Source organism: Xiphophorus couchianus, chromosome 12 (assembly GCF_001444195.1).
Source record: "Xiphophorus couchianus chromosome 12, X_couchianus-1.0, whole genome shotgun sequence".
In the NCBI taxonomy this organism is placed as follows: domain Eukaryota; kingdom Metazoa; phylum Chordata; class Actinopteri; order Cyprinodontiformes; family Poeciliidae; genus Xiphophorus; species Xiphophorus couchianus.
This window is the reverse complement of record NC_040239.1, coordinates 30,324,345-30,346,233: the sequence shown is the minus strand read 5'-3', so window position 1 is coordinate 30,346,233 and position 21,889 is coordinate 30,324,345. Positions and strand designations below refer to the sequence as shown.

At 43.2% G+C, this 21,889-nt stretch overlaps 1 protein-coding gene across 1 annotated transcript; it reads right to left on the bottom strand.

The window, feature by feature from the left end:
• Positions 1-18,194: 18,194 nt before the first annotated feature.
• Positions 18,195-21,680, bottom strand: znf703 (zinc finger protein 703). The gene is made up of 2 exons (XM_028034270.1): positions 21,004-21,680; positions 18,195-20,547 (listed from the first exon to the last, which is right to left on the bottom strand). The coding sequence occupies exons 1-2, from the start codon at positions 21,256-21,258 to the stop codon at positions 19,063-19,065; spliced, it is 1,740 nt and encodes a 579-aa protein (XP_027890071.1). The 5' UTR covers positions 21,259-21,680; the 3' UTR covers positions 18,195-19,062.
• Positions 21,681-21,889: the final 209 nt, after the last annotated feature.

Below are 21,889 nucleotides of genomic sequence, written 5' to 3'. Positions count from 1 at the left end.
GGCCAGAAGAACTAAACAAACTCTCAGTTCTATTATTGATGAATCTCAATCAGGCTTCATGTCCCACAGACACAATCAACCTAAGGCTTGTGCTGGATCTACTATTCAGATCTAATAAATGATAACAGCTTTATTTTGGTTTTAGACTTTTATAAGGCTTTTGACTCTCTAGAGGATGGCTTTATGTATCAGGCCTTAGAAAAATTTGGCTTTGGGCAATATTGGATAAAATCTATTCAGACTCTTTACAAGAAAGGTAACTTATGTATTACACTGAATCCCAGATTTCCAGTATGCAGAGGAGTGAGGCAGGGCTGCCCCGTTTCCCCTTATTTATTCCTGATCGCAGCGCAACTTCTTGCAACATTTATTCTGGAAAACAAGATCCGTGATCTCTCAGTTGCTGATAGAGAAATTTGTTTTAGTCAAGTTGCTGATGACACGACACTGTTTCTGAGAGATGCTGACCAAATTCCTGTTGTTATTAAGCTCATCCAAACTTTCTCTGGTGCTTCAGGCCTCAAACTTCATTTAAACAAATGTGAATTGCTTCCCATGTCATCCTGCCGCGAATCCCATCTTTACAACATCACAAAAGATGCCAAAGAACGATGCAAGCTTAACTTTAACCCTACAATTGATAAAACCAAAAAGAAATTAAGCCACTGGCTTCAAAGAGATTTATCTTTAAGAGGAAGAATACTGTTATCTAAAGCTGAAGGGATATCCAGGTTAACGTTTGCTGCACCAGCATTAAATGTCAATACTGCTACCTGTAAAACTGTTGATACAATTTTATCTGGAAAAATAAAGACACATTACATCAAAGACTCTGTGCTCCTGAACAGTGTTCTTGTGTAAGTGTTTGGAAATTATGATTGGATGTGTTTCTGTGAAATTGTAGGACATTAGTGCAAAAACATCAAAGTTTGATCTCAGCTAAATTAAGATAAAAGAACAGGAATCAGATCACCTGATGTCACATATCAAGCACGCAACAAAATAGCTCATCCATGGAGCATTACTCATTGTTTTTTTTTTTTTTTTGCAGTTAGCCTGGAAAATGCATGAGGACTGCAATAGTTTCCTTTGGTATCTTTGTGCTCTATGATCAACACACATCCAGAAAGACACACACATACAATTAAATCACAGCATTTGTTTCACACCCGCCCACATTAAATCAGTCAGTCACAGCCAGTGTCGCCAGTGGCTCTTGCCGATTTCATACCAGGATGGGCAAAAGGGACTCAAAGTGGTTGTGGAAAAAGGTGGTTTCAACTTTTTAGATTTCTCATCTTTAAATCACACATTTAAAATCAATTGGAACAGAATTTTTTTTTTATTGAACCCAGACTCTTTGTGAGATTTTATCCCTATTGATATTTTCTCCAAACTTGGTGGCCTTTCATTTTTACTTAAGTCTAACTATAACATACATTCTTCTGTTTTTGAATCTGCTGTGGGTAAAATGTGTTTCTCCTCGAAACCCTCCACTAGAAACAGGAATATAAGATCCTTATTTCAGAAGAACATTGCTACTGCACCTTATGGGACCCTCTGTTTGTATTATACTTTCTATTGTTTTTATTCCTTGTAACCCCTGGCATTTTTTAGTTTTCCCCCATTCTATACATTGTATTGACATTTTGATGCAATAAGAAGAAGAGAAAAAGAAGTTTGAAATGTTTCTGTATGTTGCACCTCAACCACACACTTTTACTGTAGTTTTTTTGACTGTGGTTTACAAATGTTCCAACAAGGTTCAGAACCGGAATAATTACAGAGTTTTAATTCGCCTGCTTTACAACCTGGCTAAAACCAGTTTTGATGTTTGGTGTCACACGTCTGACCCAAAACGTCACTCTCCAAAATAAGTCAAGTCACGGTCAGAAAGACTATAAGAGGGAAACGTTTTATGGCGAAAGGAGGAAAAAACCGAGCTTTATGTGAACAAAAAGGAATGAAGAAACTAACAGTTTCTTCACGAAGAAACAGTTTGGAGCGGTCAAGCACAAACCGCTCCAGTCAAGCATGGTGATGGCTGCATCATTTTGCTAGATGAAGCAGGTGAAGAATAAAGAAACAGGAATGCCATCAAGTTATTCAACTTCTTTTTTCTTCTTATTCTTCTAGAGAGCAAAAAAAGTTATTCAACTTCACCTCAAGACAATAGTGTTTTTTTAAGCATACACATATTTTTTCCCCTGTGTTTGTCCAGATAATGTTATATTAACTCAACATATTAGGATGGTGGCCTTTCCTAAAGTGAACAGCAGGGGGAGACAGAGACCATGTCGAAATATGACCCTTAAAAGTCTGCAGTATTATGGGCTTTTAATGCTCCACCATAATTTGTAAGCTGTAACATTTCAGAGGTTGTTTTTTTATTTTTATTTTTTCAACCCTGCTGTCTTGCATCAAACTTGACATTCATTTCCAGACGACTGGCTTCAGAGGAAAAGCAAAACACGATCACCATTCTGCATTTATTCAAGAAAACAATCCTTCATTTAAATCCGGCATTGTTGACAAACCATTTATAGTGGTACAAATCACAGTTCTCAGGGAGCCGCAGGAATCAGATCGGTCATGTTTCATTTGGCCCAGCAGGATTTGAACTCGCTCAATTTGTGTGGCAATGCCAGGCTAACAACCGAGAGAGCCCTGACTCCTTAAATGGCCGCGGCGCTTTATTTTTAGGCATCGGCGGCCCTCCTGAGAAATGTACAAAAGGGACGAGCGGAGCTATAAGCCCAAGGTGCTGCTGTGGCAGCTCTGTGTCATGCATTTTAAACGTGGCTGGAGGGGGGGAGCGGGATGGTAAAAGGGAACAACAGAGCAAGGGAAAAGAAGTTTGTCAGAGTTCATTAAGTATCAAGGGAACATTGCTGGAACTGGCAGAGTAAGCCGCGCCGGGGCCCTAGTGCCATTAATCACGACTGACATGAAACCAGGGGCCAAGGGAGAGGAGGTGGAAGGAGGGGCGAAGGCGGCGCTGCCAGAGACTCTGGTTGTGATTATAAAATGCGGTCCGGGCAGCTCAGGCCAGCGGTGTTGAAGGTAAAAACACGCCGCTGCCAAGACCGTAAAGTTCAGCTAACCTCACACAGATCACCCTCACATAATCACAGGTAGACCGTGAGGAGAGACATGTGACTCTCCAAACCTCTGAAAAACAAACAAACAAAAAAACATGGCAGGGTAATTGCTGAGGGGATGAAGTTAGTATTTTTGGGCCTCAGAGGTAAAGAACTGCAGGAGCTTCTGGTTTAATAGCGTATTCTGAGGAAGTGCGGCGCTAGTCATACATCTCTGTCGCCTGCCTTATTTTCTCCCCGCATCCCCTGCTTGATTTTATTTTATTTTTTCCGGGGGTTTTTTGCGCTGGCTCGCCACACCGCTGCTGCCACCCTGGAAGACGAAATAAATGGGAGAGAGAGAGAGAGAGAGAAAGCGGAATGGAGAAAAGGAGGAGGAAAGCTTGTGACTCGTGAAGTTGGAGGCCTCTGTTAAGTGCCGTGCATGAAAGCCCGTCCAGCCTCATTAGCTGTCAGTTGTAACAATACCGAGCTGGCAGCGAAGACTGCTCCCAGTCTCGGTGCCATAAATCACCGGCTGACAGGGCCCAGACAGGGCTGGGAACCAGCGCACATGCAGGACTAGCTCGCGCTGCTCCGTCTCCCTGTTGTTCTTCTTTCTTTCACCTCGCGCTCTTGTTTTTCCACAGCTCGTTCTTTTCTCCACTTCCCTCCGTCTCTCTCTCAATCCGTCTCCATCACACGAACTCACTGCACACTAAAACATGTCAGCGGACAACCCGGAACACATGTGCTCGCATATTTGCCTTATGCACCAATTTTTGTGAAGCAGACAAAAGAGGTTTGGACAATTCTGTCATATTTTTTTTTGGTGGATGATATGTATTTACCGGTTCTGGATATGGATTCCTGTGCTCTCCCAATCACTTCTCGTGTATACAGTATAAGAAAAGATATGTCAAAAGGCTTCATATCTAACAGGTCTTACTGCAGCAGCTCTGACTCTACAGCTGGTTTTGCTATTACTTGTCAGATCCATGAGACACCATAGCAGAAAATCAGTCAAACTGAAGCTGGACTAGTGAAGGTTTGTACATCCGATCATTTACTGTGAGATGCTGGTCTTAGTTTGGACTTGGTGTTAGCCCCCAATAGTCTTGATCTTGTCTCAGTTTTGATACACTTTAGTTTTGGTCTTGATTTGGTTTCAGGTTTGGTGGTCTGGACTACAACTGGTCTGGTCAGTGACTAAAGTATACCTCCAAATTAGCTACAAAGTGGCAGCAAACCTATTGTTTTGGTGACGCCATCAAAAGCCCTTGATCTCTACTCTGTAGAAAATATATACAGTATGTAGAACTGAAAATGTGTGTGATGTGTGTGTGACCAAGACAGACTACAAACCTGACTCTGTTACACCAGTTATGTATCGAGGAATGGGCCATAATTCCACCAAAACAGTGTGAGAGATTTCTGAAATTCATAAAAAGAAATTCTACAGAATGTGAACGAAAAGTATTTACATTCCTGAAGTTAAAAAGAAACCGTTTAAAAAGTTGGCATTTAGCAAATAAAAATATTTTTGTGATCTTAATCGACCTAAAACAAGAAACGGTCAGTCTGATAAAATAACTGTCAGTTACGGTGTCAAGTGTTTTTGATGCATGATGGCTGTTGACAACCCAGGCAATTTCCGGTAAGCTTCACGTCGAACTGGCGCATTGCAAACGTCACAGACAAACGTTAGGGATCATCTGCGACCTCAGAGTCCATGCCTTCAGCAAGCAATAGTTTTCAATAGACCCCTTGTAAGAACAAGAACAAAACCATTAGCCTGGTTTTTATCAGGCTAACGTTTCACACTAGACGCTCTGGAGATTTCTCTGTAAAGACAGATAAAAATGAAGCTGTTCCCATCATAGAACAATATGTGATTTTCGCATTATTAGCAGTATTTTTTTTAACAGTCACAAGAAAATGGAAACACCAAAGTGAACGGCTTCAGTGTGGGGAATGAAACAGTTCCGTTACAAGCCACAGGTCAAGGCGGGACAGAGCTTTCAAAAGTTGTCTAATTGAACTCCTGACATGAGACGTTTCCTTGTACAGCTCCCAGTGAATATCTGAATCAGTATATGAAGGACGTTATGGTTTGCTTGCAGCCACGTGGCCAAGCAGGAGCGGTAGCCGGCTGCCAGCGTCACTTACAGTGAGGCGTGATGATGTATGTGGTGCACATGGAAAGGAAGGAAGTACAAGAACGCAGGGCTGTGGGCTATTAATCATTGCTCTGGGGCATGTGAAAACACACACACACACACACACACATGCACACCCCCACAGTTGTGAGACTTAAAGTGTCACTAAGACAGTAAAACCACTTACATGATTTAAAAAGATGAAGCACTGAGCTTTCATTCTGTGTACACAAAAGCTTTTAACAAGTATTTCCGTAAATTCCAGTGTCGCCGTTTTCGTCCGTAGTAAGAGGGTCAATCGCCATCTTGTGATGTAATCAGAGTAAGTCAAACTGTAAACAACTACGGCTGAATACGCAGAAGCGAAGGAAGTTGTGAGAGATTTCAGCAAAGATCTGATCGATTTATCTGCAGTTTTGGAAGAAGAGGTTGGTTGGAGTGATGACGAAGAGGGAGCTGATTCTACTGAAGGACTGCAACGTTATTTTCTCCGAGCCAAATAGTTCAGGAAGCAACGATGAAAACGACGTTACTGTGGAGGAAGGGTCAGACAGTGAAGGGCTGTCGCCTTCAGATCACTGAATGGTAATAAACCGCTATATGTATCTAATAATAATTCAATCTAAGGAAAAGCAAGAATAAACTAAGCTGAAAATTGTCTCTATTGTGCCACGAAGGGGAAACAGCAACCAATATGAAGGTTCACACAAAACAAGTTCTTAAAGTGTTAAAAATAAAATGTGATTCTAATAATATACTGTTCAAGACTATGACAGAACATACTGTCCAATTATTAGAGATTAATATCGGACTAATCAACCAATAAGCAAGTATTACTGCTGGATGTAAATAAAAAAAGTGAGAAAATGATCAAAATACAAACACAGAAGAAACAAAAAAAACTAGGCCAAACACCCCAGGGTCATGACAGTTGTGTAAAAACATTCAATTTGTTGATGTAACTATTGCATTCTGAGATGATTGTCACAACACCAATATATAACAATTTAGCCTAAAAGACCTGAACACAGTCTCTCCTCTTTTTTGCTTTCATTATCATCTTTAACGATGACGATACACGATACCAAAAGAATCACAACTGAGATGAACAACTTATTGGGAGAAATACAGCAGAAATCTGCCTTTTGTCTCCCTCTCTGGAGGATGAAACCTGTCACCGCATGTGTGCCTCTGTGATCGAGTGTATCCGCTCGCGTGTGGGTGGACGTGGTAATCGGTCCTGTGAAAGTGCTCGGGTTGGCCCAGGGCACATGCCGCTGCAGTACAGTGCGCCGCACCGCTGGGCCGCGGGGGTGTGGGAAAGCGATCGCTGCCGACTTCAGAGGGAATTGAGGAAGAATGGGGAAATTGCAGACAGATCGGCTTAATGGCTGCGCTGAGGGAAGAGGTTGTAGGGGCCAACAGCTGCTAGCTATCCATCCGGACCAGCATTGGAAAGGACCGCTCGGAGATGATGACGTGTTCACCTTCCAGGAGCCCAGTGTGATGGGACTTTCTGTCAGAGAAGAGTTGGTTTTAAAATCAAAAGTTCAGTTTGGTTCATTTCGTAATAGTGAAAACCTTCCTGTACAAGTCAAAAATCCTGGGAATAAAGAAAAAAGCTCCAGCACAGTGTAAGAGACTCTCAATGACAAATAGGGCTGGGCGATGCTGCTGAAAGACGATATAATCGTTTCATATCAGTCGATATTAATAATTACTGATTAGATCTTTTGTTTTAATTATCTGAAATACTGCCAAGCTGGTGACCTTCCCTGTTTTATCCACAGTTTTTAAGCAGTCAGGAGGGAAAGTGATGCAACCTGAAACTGCTGCTGTGCCAGTTAACTCAACAGGTTGTTGCTAGGTAACCACCTAGCAACTACTAGCTGGTTGTTGCCTACTATACATCCCCCAGAATGCTTTAGGGTTCCGGATCAGAGTTCAGTGAAATTATTGATCATTTTATATGACGTATTATATACTGATTTTGATCACCCTAACCCTATTGTGATATATATTGTTACTGATTTTATAAGGGACTTGTTGCTCCAATTCTCTACTGTGTGATTTTAATTGTGTTTCTTGTTTAATGGAAACACCAAAATTGTAAAATTGTGTTTTTTGGCACTAGCATACTGCTGAAAGTTTTGCGCATATCTGTTCAACAGCAGTCAAAACACAGCTACCAATGATACCTTTAAAGAAAATCAATAAAAAAAATACTATAATTTTAAAACAGGACTATTGTAACTTGAATAAACCTTAATGAAACCTGTATGAGGAAAGGTGGATAGGTGCAACACATTAACGTGATGGACATCGGTTACCGCTGAGGAAAGAGAGAAATACCGTTCATTCTGCTCCAATCCGGTCTGCATGGAGGGATTTTGGGAAATGACAGATGAAAACCTAAGTAGTTCAGGACATCAGCTTGATTCATTCTGGGCGTAGCATTGATTTTTTTAGTTTTTTTTTGCTGTGGAAGTTCAATCATGGAGCCATAAAATAAATAGAAAAGAGCCTCGGCTAACCATCTCTGGTTTGTGTTGTTGATTCGTCAGAGCAGAGGGTAAAAGCTGATGAGGTGAATTTTCTCCCTGCGCTCTGATCCTCACCTCCTGTGGTCATGTGAACAAGCAGCCTCCTTTTACCCCTCTATACCCCTCCCCCCCCCCAACCAAGCGCGTGCGTGCAAAAGTGCAAGGTTTGCCCTCATCCATGTACACACAAACCCCTCCTGACTCACACCCCATAACCTCACTATGGTCTTACACAGCAGGCCTGCCATAAATCAATGGGCAGGATCATGTCTGCCAGTTAGACTAAACAAGAGCATTTGTGAGGATTTGCTCCCGCTCATTAATCATCCTGACAGCTTGAAAAACACATTTCCCCTTTAATGACTGTATTTGGATAATCAGCTCGGTTTCCCTCTCTCTGGCTCTCTCCCCCCATCCGCATGTCCCCTCCCCAATTTCTTCCTTTTTTTTCCATTCTGGCCTCAAGCACGTTCACAGTTATGTGGGTGTTTCACTGTTACGGTACAGAAACAGGGAGGAGGGAATGATTTTGAAATGATTCAAAGAAGAAGTCTTTAAAGTCTGGAAACTCATTTTTTTTCCACCCTCAACAAACCGCAGGACACGGGCTAATATGGTTACCTTACAACCACACTGACTGCGATTCCGTTACAGACGTCGGCAAAACTTTGTCAACATTCCGCCAATGTCAAAAAAAAACCACCATTTCATAATTGCACTTGTTTCCATTAAATAACAAACGCAATTAAAATCACGCATGAATAAGCAAGTTCACGAGATAAGTTGTTAAAAAAACATGCAGCGCCATTGTCCTCCTGCCGCTTCCTGTCGTCGTCTTCTTCATCTGCTCTGCCGGTAGCAACATCCCGGTGTTGATCGCGTGACTCGTGTGAAAAGTGCGAAAAGTGTTTCCATTGCAGTTTTGGGAAACGCGCTAATTTCTGTACGGCCGAAAAACTATCCTACAGGAAAATGTTTTTCAGCACGTCATCGCAACAATTCTCCTCCGTTCCGCCGTTTAGGAGCGTTGGACTTAGAAGTAGTTCCATGATATGCTCCAGCTCACACCAAAACAATTTTGAGGCAGAAAAGAAAGATCTCTGGGGCAGAAAAAAAACAGAAGTAGGTTAAGGATGTAAAGTTTTAGCACAATATTTTGTTGTACTATTGTGATAACGATACGTGACAATAAGAATATTACCTAAAAACTATTTATTACTATATTTTAGGTTTTTGTTTCCTGTTGTTGCGCAACAACCCCCCCCCTCCTTTCTGTCTCTACTCTCTCACTCTCGTACTTCCTCTTCTGAGAGGGGAGATGTGCTACCAGCTCTCCGTCTAACGGGTCCGTTGAGTTTCCTAAATCTGCTGGGATTTACCCTGTCCAGAACTGAAGTAAACTCTGTTTAAGCTGGTTTCGAGAAACGATTCGCCTGGTTATCTGACGGCCTACATCCAGGTGTCCCACCCTTCTTCCCCCTGTGAATTAGCCAGACTGAGCAGCCTACAGCCAACTAGTTTCACAGAGCACACCTGTTAACGGTCGCTCGTTCTCTATTTTACAACTTGCATTTGTTATTGAACCAGGTAGGTTTTAGTAACTCGGGCGAGTCCCAAGGATGATGTTTTAAATATGGGCTACCAGCAACCTAAAAACATTTTCCACTTTTTCCTCTCCAGAATCAAACATCATAGCTATTTTACAACCATCAAAGAACTTTAAGGTGACTCATTAACTGAATGTCCACAACATCTTTAGATTTTCTTTATGCTAAATATTTTATTAGTAAGGCATTTTTGCAAGGGTCAGTACAGCTTAATTCAGTAGCAGAAATAATCAAATAAGTAAAATCAATCATCTAGTCTATCTTTCCCTACTGCTGATACTGAGAACTAAAAAAGGGAACCTTTGAGAGAGACGGACGGAGCCTGGCGCCTCGAACCCCAGACCTGGCACGACGACGAAGAAGGTGCTGCAGCAGGAGGAAGACGCCGATCGATGAAGGCAGGGGTCTCTGTAGGTCTGATGAGCCTCCTCTCCGCATGGATGCTGAGGTCACACAGGACTTGGTGCTGGCAGGAAAAAAGGCACCAGTTCTTCTTCTTTGTCTTTGCCTTTGCCTTTGTCTTCATCTTTGTCTTTGGGGTCTGAACCCAGCCGATGAGAGAAGTGCGATTCGAAGCCACAGGTTGCAGGGCTGACGGGTTGGTCTCCATGTGCAGGACAGTCTCCGGCTCTGTGGCCCCGGCTCTTCTTCAGCTGCAGAGTTCTTTGTCCATCTCGATCTTGGCTCGAAGCTGCCCGGAGGATCCAACGAAAGGTTCCTCTTTTGCACCCACCTTTTATAGGGTTTATCTGTCTGCTTAGACAGATGATCTCATATCCGTCACTGTCTTAAGAGACATCATGTCATGATGTCTGTGCCAATGTCTCAGGGTTGCTCAACCTCCTATGTCCCTTGCCTGCACAACCTTTCACCTACTCTCTACCTCCAACATATCAGTGATGTTTAATTGCAGTTACACCTTTTTACACCATTTCAAGTTTAATGTCAAAATCACATTTATATCACATTTATTTTCTTTAGCTTCTCTGATTTAGCATTCATTTATAATTTTATAACCATAACTTATATCACATTTATTTTCTTCAGCTTCTCTGATCTATCATTCATTTATGATTTTATAACCATAACTTATTAGTTACTCTTATTATGATCTTAATGTGAGTTATTACAGATGTTTTTCTGAAAAGAAACCAAGAATAATACATGATTCTAATTATTTACTACTAAAGTTACAGTTACTTGTTTCTCTTGTAAGTGTTCTCACAAATGTAAGTGTAAGTATTATTACAAGTAAACCAATATTAATATAAGTATTTTACTTTGAATCTTATCCAATTACTAATAATGTTTAGATTTCATTCTTTAAAACTTTCATGCTTTAAACTAAGAAATAGTCTCAGCTATTTTTATAAATCTGCAGGCTGGAAACTTCCTCTTTTTCCAGGAAACCTGCTTTTCCTGTTTAATGACTCTCTCTGACTGACTATGATTTCTTATGATTAGATAGAAAAAAGTAGAATTAAAGCAAAGTTTGCATGAGACAAAAACAACACACACAACCAGATTTATTTTATTGACACTTAAGTCTATGTTGGGCCCTGATGTCACTTGAGTGATTCATTTTAAAGATAACTTTATTTATTATTACTGTTAAACTAAAATCTCCAGCATGGGGAAGTGGGATGAGCTCGGATTTTCTTGACACCCCCTCCACGAGGTCAGACCTTTCACATGCTGGGAGTCCATCACCCTCCTGCAGTTCGCCGTCCTCATCCCCTGGAAAGAGAAGAGGTTCGTCTGGGATGTGAAGATGCAGATTCTTCATCAGTTGTCACAGAGGGCTCGGTGTAGTCATCAAAACTCCACTTCTCTTGACATTCCTTTCTTAGTTCTGACAGCATTTTTGGGGCATCATTAAGGCATGCAGTCTGCAGTAAGTGTCTGTTAAAACCCAATAAAGACATTAAACCTTGATTGAACTCGAGAGCAGAAACATTATTGATCATGAATGACTTGACTTGGGGTTCACAACGTTTCAAAGTGTTGGAGCTTCAAATTTAAGTTTGTATCCGGCTGCCACTGGTTTAGACGCACCGCTAATGCAAAAGTTCAATATGCTAACCTTTCTTAGATCTGACAGCATTTTTGAGGCATCATTAATGCATGTAAAGACATGCTGTCCGTAATAAATGTCTGTTCAAACCCAAGAACAATGTAGAACTCAAGAGGTGCCAGATTACTGATTAAGAACAACTTGAGGTTCACAAAATTTCAAAGTGTTGGAGCTTCAAATTTAAGTTTGTATATGGCTACAGCTGGCTCAGACAAACAGTCGCTAATGCTAAAGTTCAACTTGCTAGCCTCTCTTAGCTCTGACGGGATTTCTTGGGCCGTCGCTAAGGCATGTTACGATGTGCACGCGATACGCAATAAATGTTTGTTGGAACCCAAGAACAACGTCGAGCCTTCGTCGAACTCAACATGAGCGACATTATGGACTGAGAACGACTCGACTTTGGAGTTCACAAAGTTTCTGTGTTGAGGCAAGAATAGCTGAGTGATGAGAAAATCTTTTCAAAGTGGTTGACTGACAGTAGAGAAATTATTTCAGTCCATCAACAGGAGGCTTGTAGATATTCAGGTTAGCTTATGCTACTAGCAAAATGACAGGTCACTGTTGTAATTAGAGGTGTGTAGGGTGCTACGACATGTCTGCAAGAAAGTACATATCTACGCCACTGCTTGAAGTTCCTCTGTACAAGGAAATATTTAGTTTATTTACTATTAGCTTTTTCTTTTGGTTTGCTATTTTGTTTGTATTTCCTTTTAAATCTTGTTAAAGCACTTTGTACATACAGCAGGACACTTTGTTTGTGCACACATGAGTTTTCCTTGGGTGTTGTCAGACGTAAACTACTCTACCTCGCTTCTATGACCCTGAGCAGGATTGGGTGGGTTGTGAAATTCAGCCAAGAAACGGACATTAAAGCGATGCTGACCATACAAAATACCTTTGGTGTGTATGTGTCGTTTTGTCAATTTTTAAATGATTATTATCATACCCTGCCAATTCTGGGTATTGTCCAATCCCATTTAACTGTCAAACACTTCCTCTCATCCAGCAAAGAAATAAAGAAGTAGAATTACAATTGGAAGTGTGGGAGGCATTCGCCCAAACCAGCACTCAGCCTGGAGTTTTTTTGTGTGTGTGTGTGCGTCTGCAGGGATTATCATCATTATTTTATTGTGCTCCGGCATGTCTGACTGCGGACATGAAAGAGGGAGGATTTGGAGCAGGCACGTAAAAAGAGTCAATCACGGCGTTTATGTGGAGAAATGAAGCAGAGATTGTGTGACGGGGCCCTGATGAGGGATGTGTTCATGCCATCTGGGCTGCTTTAACACTGCGGTCGCTGTTGGATGCCGAGGGCTCTGCATTGTGTCCCGATGGTCAACACAGAGGTGGTAGTCATGGAGTTGAGGTTAATGTTTTGTTCGGAAGACAAGGAGAGCCGGAGAGAGAAAGAGCGAGTCCCCTTCCTCCGGCTCTCTGTCCAATCTGTCATCGGCGACGGTGAGCTCGGGCAGAGCTGGCGTCTAATTGAGGAGCAGCTCCACACCCTGTCGTCATTAATCACCGGGCCTGTCAGCCGCTGCTCCGGACCTCACAGTGGCATTCTCGGCCCCCGACGCGCAGAGCGTCCATCACAGTCAGCAGCTTCAGTGATGCTACGGCACCGCTCAATTCCAGCTGGTTGTAAAAAGGGGCTCATTAAATATTAACCCTTTGCATGTGAATCAGGTGTATTCATTTTGTAATGTGTGATAATAGCTATGGCGGCAAATTAGATTTCAAGGGAAGATGTTGGCTCCGTCGGAGTGTTGATTCTCTTTTATAGGAGGCAGTGTGTTAGCATCGGTTTTATTCACCAAGTTTGTGTGATCAAGGAATTTGACTTCCACCTTTGCTCTCAATAGCTGCATTTTCTTTTCTTATTTTCTTTTTTTTTCTCTGAAGAGTTTTTGCGGCACTAGTGGCTCGTATTTTTTCGACAGTAGGCAGACAGGAAGGAGGGTGAGGAGAGGGGGAAGACATGCAGCAAAGGTCGTCGGGACCCGCGACATCCGCGTCGAGGACTAAGGCCTCCAAACGTGGGGCGTGCTAACCCCCTGCGCCACCACAGCACGCCCCAATAGCTGCATTTTCATTACAACTTTGTCAGTTTTCTGTTAATGTCAAATAAACACAACTTTGCAATTGCAGACTTCCTCTAGAGTTAATGTGGCCAAGGAGGTACAGTTTATTGCTTAATTTATCTTTTATTCGTGTAAAATCTTCTATATTTTCCATTAACTAATTTAGGTTTTTGTTTCCTTTCTTGCTTCTGACAGTATTTCAGGGGCATCGCTGAGACATGTTGTCTTCAATAAATGTCCGTAGGAACCCAAGAACAACGTCGAGCCTTGAGGAGTAACAAATCATTACAAATGACTTGGAGTTCACAAAGTTTTTCTGTGTTTTAGGATCAAATTTAAGTTTGTATCCGGCTACAACTGGTTTAGACGCACTGCTAATGCTAAAGTTCAACTTGCTGGCAAGTCAAGATTGTTATCCCGAGGCCAGCGATGGCCGAGGTTCTCCGTACATGCAACCATTTTGAAACAGATTAGAGAAGTTTCCAACTTAGGAATGTGTTATGACTTCATTACTTTTAGTTTTTCCCTAGCAAGAGGTCAAACCTGAAACGGTAAAGGCAGTCTTAGTTCTGATTCTATGACCAGAGAGTGAGGCAACACGCTCCACATTCTTCAGATATGACTAAACGTTTTTCTCATGTTCAAGGATAGTCTCCAGGTTGGCATTTGACCTTTTTGCAGCAAGCTAATAACCACTGCCAGCACACGGTTTAATCCATTTAAATTTACAGAATGTGGAGGCGAACTTCACTCGGGCTCCGTTTTGATCCGGTGTGTTTGGTATCGACTTCACCTCGTTGAGTTCAGATTACTTTAAAGAAAGTGATTCTGGGTGGAGACATTTTGAAATGAGGTTTTGCTCAAAGTAATCACAGTCCAACATTACTTAATCAGATCGATGAAAGTTTTGGTGGGAAATGAACATTTTTAACTTTTCCAAACTTACTCAATTGGTCTGCATTAGAAAAGACAAATACATTTTCACATCATTTTCATATCTTATATGTTGAAAAAAAAAAAAACTAGGTAAGAAAAATAATACAAAGTCAAATTTTTCTAATAAGGTTGCTGTTTCTTCTCTACTTTCTCTCCATATTTTAAATTATTATGTAAATAATATGAAATATGGCTACAAATTATGTAACGCCCGCTCTCACCTTGATCATAAGAACTGCTAGCTTCAAGAATTTTTTTTTTGAATTGGTATTAGCTGAGACATTACATATGAGATGCATCTGTCTATATAATCAAATATTAAAGTGGAAGATACTGATATTTTAGAAACTACACACATATAGTTAACACGACTGTGAAAAAAAATCAGATTGAATAAATATATGATGGATGTGTGTCCAGTGTGGCCCTGATCACCACAGACCCTCAGCTATCCCACCTCATGGTTCATCCTGTGTGGACAAAAGACTAAAGCTGAATACACACAAACACACACACACACACACACACACACGCACAGAGGCAACGTAAATGGAGTACGTGGGTGTTGACTCAGCTGGGAAATTAAGTGTGTGTGGGTTGGGGGAAAAAGATGGATGCAGGAGATTGATGAGTGCCGGGATTGGGCGAATAGCAAGCCGTTTGATGAACGAGGGGAAACTGGCAACAGTGGAATGAATCTCCTGCCCTCAGCGTGACCTCTAACTCGAATCATCTCAACGTCCAATGGAACCAGCTCTCTGTTTGCTGTTCTGGAAACGCCAGCCCAACAACAGCCTTCTTACAAACCCTAGGTCAGATAACACCACGAGACATGAAAGACGTTTTTTTTTTTAACCTTACAACCAAAATGAAATGCGTTTGATTGGAATTATATGTGTGAAATTTCACAAAGTATCTAAAAAAGTACTCAAGATTTTAATTTTCTTTTTTACATATGAAATCCTATAAGTGTTTGTGTTGAGTCCCTTTTACTCAGATATTCCCTAAATGATTTCAGATGTTACATGATTAGTGAACCAGGGTTCCTGCTACTTTCACCAACTCAAATTTAAGGCTTTTTAAGGCCTTTATGAATGAAATTTAAGACCTGCAACACAACAGAAATGTACAAAAAACTGCATATTTCATAAAGTAGTTGTGCCAACCTTTTTTTTTTTTCTTGCACATAACGCACCTAGCATCATATGGGTTGGCAACGAAAGTCAAATCAGTGGCAGAGACGAACATTGCTCAGGCATATGGAAATAAATTGACACTTTCACGTGATAGAGGCAGAAAAGACACCTAGCTAGTTAGTAAGGTAAAATTAGCAGCTAGTTAGCCGTAGCCTCAAGCCACAAATGTCTGCATGCGACTCAAACGTTTGCTTGACAGAAAAGTCCTGCGTGATAAACTGCATAAAAAATATAAGGTTAATAAATAGTTCTGCCACGACAAAATTTAAGACTAGTGATTAACTTATTTAAGGCCAGCTTACATGTTTTAAAAGTATTTAAGACATTTTAAAGCCTTAATTTTAGAGAGATGAAATTGAACCTTCTTAGGGACGCGCAGAAACCCCTCAGTTTAAATCTATCCTGTAAAGTCCTCAGAGAGCTGCTGTCGAACATTGGAGAACAAGTAGCATCATGATGACCAGGGAAAAATCATAAACTTTAAACTTTGACTTAAAAAATCTCACAGCCGTTATCTGGAAGTGGAAGGAGTTCGGCACAAGTGCAATCAATCACAGTACCACGTGATGGGAAGATCATTGATCAAAGAAGCAGCCAAGTTATTATTACTGTGTTCGACTATGAGCAACGTCTCAGTGGCAGCACTCCAAAGATCTTTGTTTGAATATTTGATGATGTCAAAGACAACAAAGGCTTTATGTAAACCTCACTTTTATAAAGAGGTGGCAAGATGAAAGTCATCTTTGAAAGGAGAGAGCAGAGAGTGACGAAAACTACATTTTCCGACCCACATGCAAAATGCTTTTGATGGGAAAAAAATAAAAGCTTCACATCACCTTGGAAACAGCATGTCCGCCTCTCAACATGCGATGGCAGCATCATGCTCTGGAAAGTTTCTGTTCAGCTGGGAAAGAGAAGCTGGTCAGAGTTTAATGAGAATTAAAAGCTGCAGACGACAAGAGGGTGAAGCAGAAATTCACCCTTAGAAATGCAATGTTACGATTTAGGTCAAAACATCCAATCGTATCAGTATGTCCCAGTCAAAGTCCAGAACTAAATCCTCCTGAAAATTTGAGCCACACATAGTTTTCCTTCTACTTTGTTTTGATCCACAGCATACAGTTCAAATAAAATACATAAAAGTTGTTGTTTTAATATTAGAAAATGTGAAAAAGTTGAACTGGGTCAAGATGACCTTGGTATGATTGTGCATATATGTAGTATATGTTTGTTAAAAAGTAATCCAGTGTAGATATCTTGTGTTTTTATATCTAAATCTTCCCTCTGGGAGAGGTGGGATAGTTTTCTTTTGAGTATAAAAGAAGGTTTACAATGAAAATCGCTTGAGTAAAAAAATGAAAGGCGTCTGCACATATTCAGCTGTAATTCACTAAACTAACTTGAGGGGGCGACAAGCTCCTTTAGATTCAATTGGCTCAACTTTGAAAGTGAAAAGTTGTGTTTTGCTCTAAAAAACATTTAGCTGGACAATACTAACATCTATATGTCCTACAGAAATTAACATGAGTGTATTTTCACCAAGATTCAGCTGGAGCAACAGTAATGCTCTGCATGTATTTAGTTTTTAAAGAAGAGAAGTAAGTGCTAAGTCCCACAGAGCTCCACGGAGTGGCGACCGGGGCGCCGTGACCTTGCTGGATGCCGTTTGGGAGGGTCATCCATTTTCTTAATGGTCCTGTCAAGTGACACCTGTGCTTGGCTCTTCCCTGAGTGGAGTGCTAATGAACCACGAGACCAGAGGAGTCTGGGAGTCCGGGTCAATAGATGCCTCCGTCGCCCTGACAGCCAAACAGAGCAGAGGACACACTTATCTGGGACCAAACACTCCAAACGCCAGACAAACCAACTCCTTCGGCTTGAATTAGCACCCTACAGCTCGACGTCAAAGAGCGCTAAAGCGGCAAGAAAACAGGTCCTCGCATGAGCTGAGAGGCTTCCTGTAGGAGAGAGTCTGCTGTCCTCGGGGGTGTCACGTGTCAGTGCCTTGATGAATATTTCTCTATTAACCACCTCCCATTGTCAGCTATGGCCTTTTGTGTTGCGGGCCAATCCGTCAGACGGGGCAAGGAGATCCTGGGTCGACACCTCCCCGAGGTCATTATTGAGGTCCCAGTGACCCGCGCAGCACTTCCACTTTGCTGAGGAGGCCGTTTCTTTCTTGCCCGTGCAAAGTAGAGTCAGCAATTAAAAGCTGCAAACAACAAAAGCAACGCGGGGGACGATGGAAGGAGGAGGGATGAAAGTCCTCGGAGACTAGCTTAACAGGCCTAATGTGACCCAGGATGCCCTCTCTGGGATGGCCCTGTCAAGCGATATGAGCCATGAAATATTACACACGGCCACATATAGCGCGGCTGTAAGAGGCGAAATGATAGATAGTCTTAGATAAGTGCATCGCTGCAGTCGAGGAAGATTTACGGCGTCCTCTAAGGCTCGTCATAGAAAGACACACCGAGGAGCTAAACATAGAACTCAATGAGGGGAAGAAAACAAGTTAAAATGCAACCATGTATCATTTATTCAAAATACGACCTTTTCCTGTTGGTCAGACAGCACAGCCATCGTTTCTGTTCATGTCATATCTAATCTCTGCACCATTTTGTGTGAACCGACATCCCCTTCTCTCCCCCCCGTGCTTCGTCAACTTGCCGATCCCTTGTAAGCTTGAAAAAATATTACATCTTTGCATATTTACAAATAGAAATAATGGCATTGTTCAAGATAATTCTCAAGGACATGCAAATCTCCCGACGTCTCTGTACACAGTGGAGGAATTCTGAAAATCCAAAACAAACCGAGAAAAACACAGAAAAAAATGAAAGCAGACAGGAAAAGAGATTTCAAATTAAAAAAAATCTCTCCAGAATACAGCCTCACGTCAGGGTGCAACATTTTTATTTTCTAATGATAATGGTATTATAGTTAAAATCAATCTTTCTCTCTTAGAATACTTCAGAATGCAAAAAAAAAAAAAAAAACCTTGAGTTGAAAACCAAGCGCTTCCATGAAAAATAAATACAGACTTTTAATTTTGAGAGTGGGTGGGGAGCGGGACGGGAGAAGTTTGAAAAGCAAAACAAAACTCAAAACTCTGGAGATAATCTCATATTTTTTTCAAGTTCAGTGTCCTGCTGTCTTCAATTAAAGTCTGTTGTTGCAGACAATCCATCGGAGGGGAATTTTGCCTTTCGGAGCACTGGTCACGATCCTGAGGCAAACAGGTGGTATTCCTGGCAGGCCTCGCAGGCAGAATGCCTTGCACTCACAATGACCTTAGCCTCACGAATCCATCTTCAGGACTGCCACTTGACAGTCCCAAGCCGGTGCCGGCGGTGCGCGGTTGTCGGTGGAGTTCCGGCTCGTCACTGATACCCCAGCGCCGAGGCAGAGCCGAGTCTCTGGCTGTAGAGGGCGTAGGGGGAGTAGTAGGCCGGGGAAGAGGGAAGAGTTGGCATCGGAAGTCCTGGGGCGCCCGGCAAGTGGGATTTGCCGTAGGGGTGGTAGCGTGCCAGACTTAATCCGGGAGAGCCTCGTAGGGAGAAGGAGCTGGGCAGGGCTCCCGGGCTGCTGGGCGGAGGCAAGTGAAGGTGACATGAGGCTGTGGAGGAAACAGATGAGGGATAGGCCGACAACAGCTTACTGTCTACCATTCCAGGCAGGGATGTATGGGTACGCAAGTGGGCCAGTAGCTCCTCTGACGTGGCAAAACGCTTGTCACAGGGGCCGCTAACAGAAACCCAGTTGCAGGCGTGGGGTAGGGGTTCATTTGGGACCATGAAACCATAAGTATAAATGGGGTGGGAGAGGGAGGGTGTGCTGCTGGACGACAAGGAGCCAGAGTGTAAGGAGTGGAGGTGGTGTGAAGGGTAGACCAGGGGAAAGCCAGACTTGAGGCTTGAAGGATCATGGACGCATGTGGAGCAGTTGCTGCCCCCCAGGTGGGGGGCGTTGGGGTAACTCAAACAGTAAGGGTCCCGACACAAACCCTGCATCAGAGAGGGAGGGGATGCTCCGGTTAGCGGACTGGAGCTGGGGTGCTTTCCTTGAAGTCCTAAGCCCAAACTGGACTTGGTGGGATCCAAGCTGGGAACAAATTGTGAGGGATAGCTGGCGTAGGCCCCCACTATGGAACCATGGTATCCCATCGTAGCCGGGGGCAAAGGGAAGACAGAATGCCCCGGTTTGAATGGAGAGACCGGCGCGATGTGTCCAGAGCCGAGAGTAGGCTGCGAAGAGGCCTGAGGGTCCGTCTTGCTCTCTGGCCGTGGGCTGCTGGCCGAGCTGGCGTTGCTGGAGTTAGCACTCGCCCTCACTTGGCTGGAGTTGGCTAAGTGAGCCCCATCCACGCCTGGTTTTGTAACATCAGAGTCTTTTTTGCCAGCAACGTTGCTGCTATTATCCGAGCTCGCCTGCTCGGGTTTGCTGTCCGTGTGGGGCGTCTGGGAGTGTGGCGGGGGCTGCATGGAAGGGGAATGGCTCTGTCTGTGGGGCAACGGAGAGGAGCTGGAGTTCGGTGACCTGGAATGGGAGGGGAAAGGCGGACAAGATGCATTTCCTCCACTGGAACTTCCATTTGGCACCCTTAAAGCTGCTTTATCCGACGCTCCCTTCGCCACCAAGACATCCTTACGACAGTCGCTTGATGACTTGGAGTAAGGCTTGAAGCTGGACTTGTCATCCAGGGACTGGTGCTGCTCTCCAGGCTTGGACGACCTACCGGACGACTCCTTGTCTCCTAGAGAGCCGGAGGAGAGGGAGGCCAGCTTGGAGGAGGAGGGAGGGTCGGGTTTGCCAATTTGAGAGCAGGTCTGGGCCAGCAGAGCCAAAGGACTCTTCTTGGCATCCAGCTGAGGAGAACAAGAGAGGCAACTTGAGGAACTTTATTTGCTTTTCAAATTTTTAAAAGCTCCAAATCCTAGAGAGACACATAGAAACCAAAACGGAAAATCCGTTTGTTGTTACCCCTCATTAAACATATACAGCAAAACAAAAAAAGATGCACTTTTACATTTTTTATTCACTACGCACTTCAAGCAAACTACTGTGCATGCAGTGTGCCATGAGGCGTTTCCCCACCCTAGAATAACAATAATCTAAGAAAATCTTTCTAGGACACAAATGATTAAGTACTTATTAAGGTGAAACAAGCAAAGAAATAACATACCAAGCGACGCAAAGTTATTTAGATTTTCTTTAAAAAAAAAAATAATAATAATAATAAAATAAAATAAAATAAAATAAAAAAAAAATATATATATATATATATAAAGAAAGACAGAAAAAGGCGGGGTGGGGGGACTTACTTCAATGCTAACCGGCGCAGAAGTGAGGGGCTGGAGATACTCCGGGTGCAGCAGGTGGCCGCTGTGAGCCGTCAACATCTTCACGATCCGGACGGGAAGCCTCTTATTCTGGCGCGACGGGTCCGCGGGAGACGGAAGAGACGTAGGCGTGGGAGCGGACGCGCTCTCTGCTGCTCTCCGGCGTGGATCGCCGTTGCGCTCCAGGGACGACTGGCTGCGTAAAAGCGCGTCAGATCCAGCGGGGAGATCTCTCATCTGGATCTATCTGGGCGTGAACAGAAGCAGGGGCGCGCGGGGAGCGGACGCGGGGTTGGCTTTCATTTATCTGCACATTTCATCACTGCGAAATCGAGCAGGAACAGAGTGCGCTAATCCAAAATGGCAGTGCGCAAAAGAACGCGTCCTCCGCCTCGGAATCAAGCCGTTCTTAGGAAAAACACAAATACCCAAAGTGTCATCCTTCGGAGGTAATCGCTCAGAAATCCTTCATCCAGAAAATGGCTTTTGAAGAAAAAAGAAAGAGGGGGAAAAAAAGACCATTAAAAATAGAAGGCAAGTTGTGGGAACAGCCCCGCAGAGGGAATTGTGTGCGGCGAGTCCTGCGCGGTGTGGCGTTGCTGCGTCTCCCACTGCAGCTGCCTCTCGGTCTCTCACTCCCTGGTTCTTCCTCGCGGACTGGGGATGTGAGGGGAGGAATTTCAAAGCAGGCCGCCGCCCTCCAATCACAAGCGGCTGCGTTCAGAGAGGGGAGGAGGACCACGCTGAGGGGCGTGGCCTGCCTCCCGCTCTCACCATCGTGCGGGTGAAGCTGCAATGTTGCTGGAAAATGTGTGCCAGTGACCTCCAGAATTTCACATGCAGGATGAAGCAAGGGAATCTCACGCTG

What these genes read in the sequence shown, in the direction of transcription:
- znf703 (XM_028034270.1), bottom strand. Translation starts at nt 21,258, where the DNA reads ATGAGAGATCTCCCCGCTGGATCTGACGCGCTTTTACGCAGCCAGTCG. An exon ending in CTGCGCCGGTTAGCATTGAA is followed by an intron (nt 20,548 to 21,003) that starts GTAAGTCCCCCC and finishes TGTTCTCCTCAG; the next exon opens with CTGGATGCCAAGAAGAGTCC.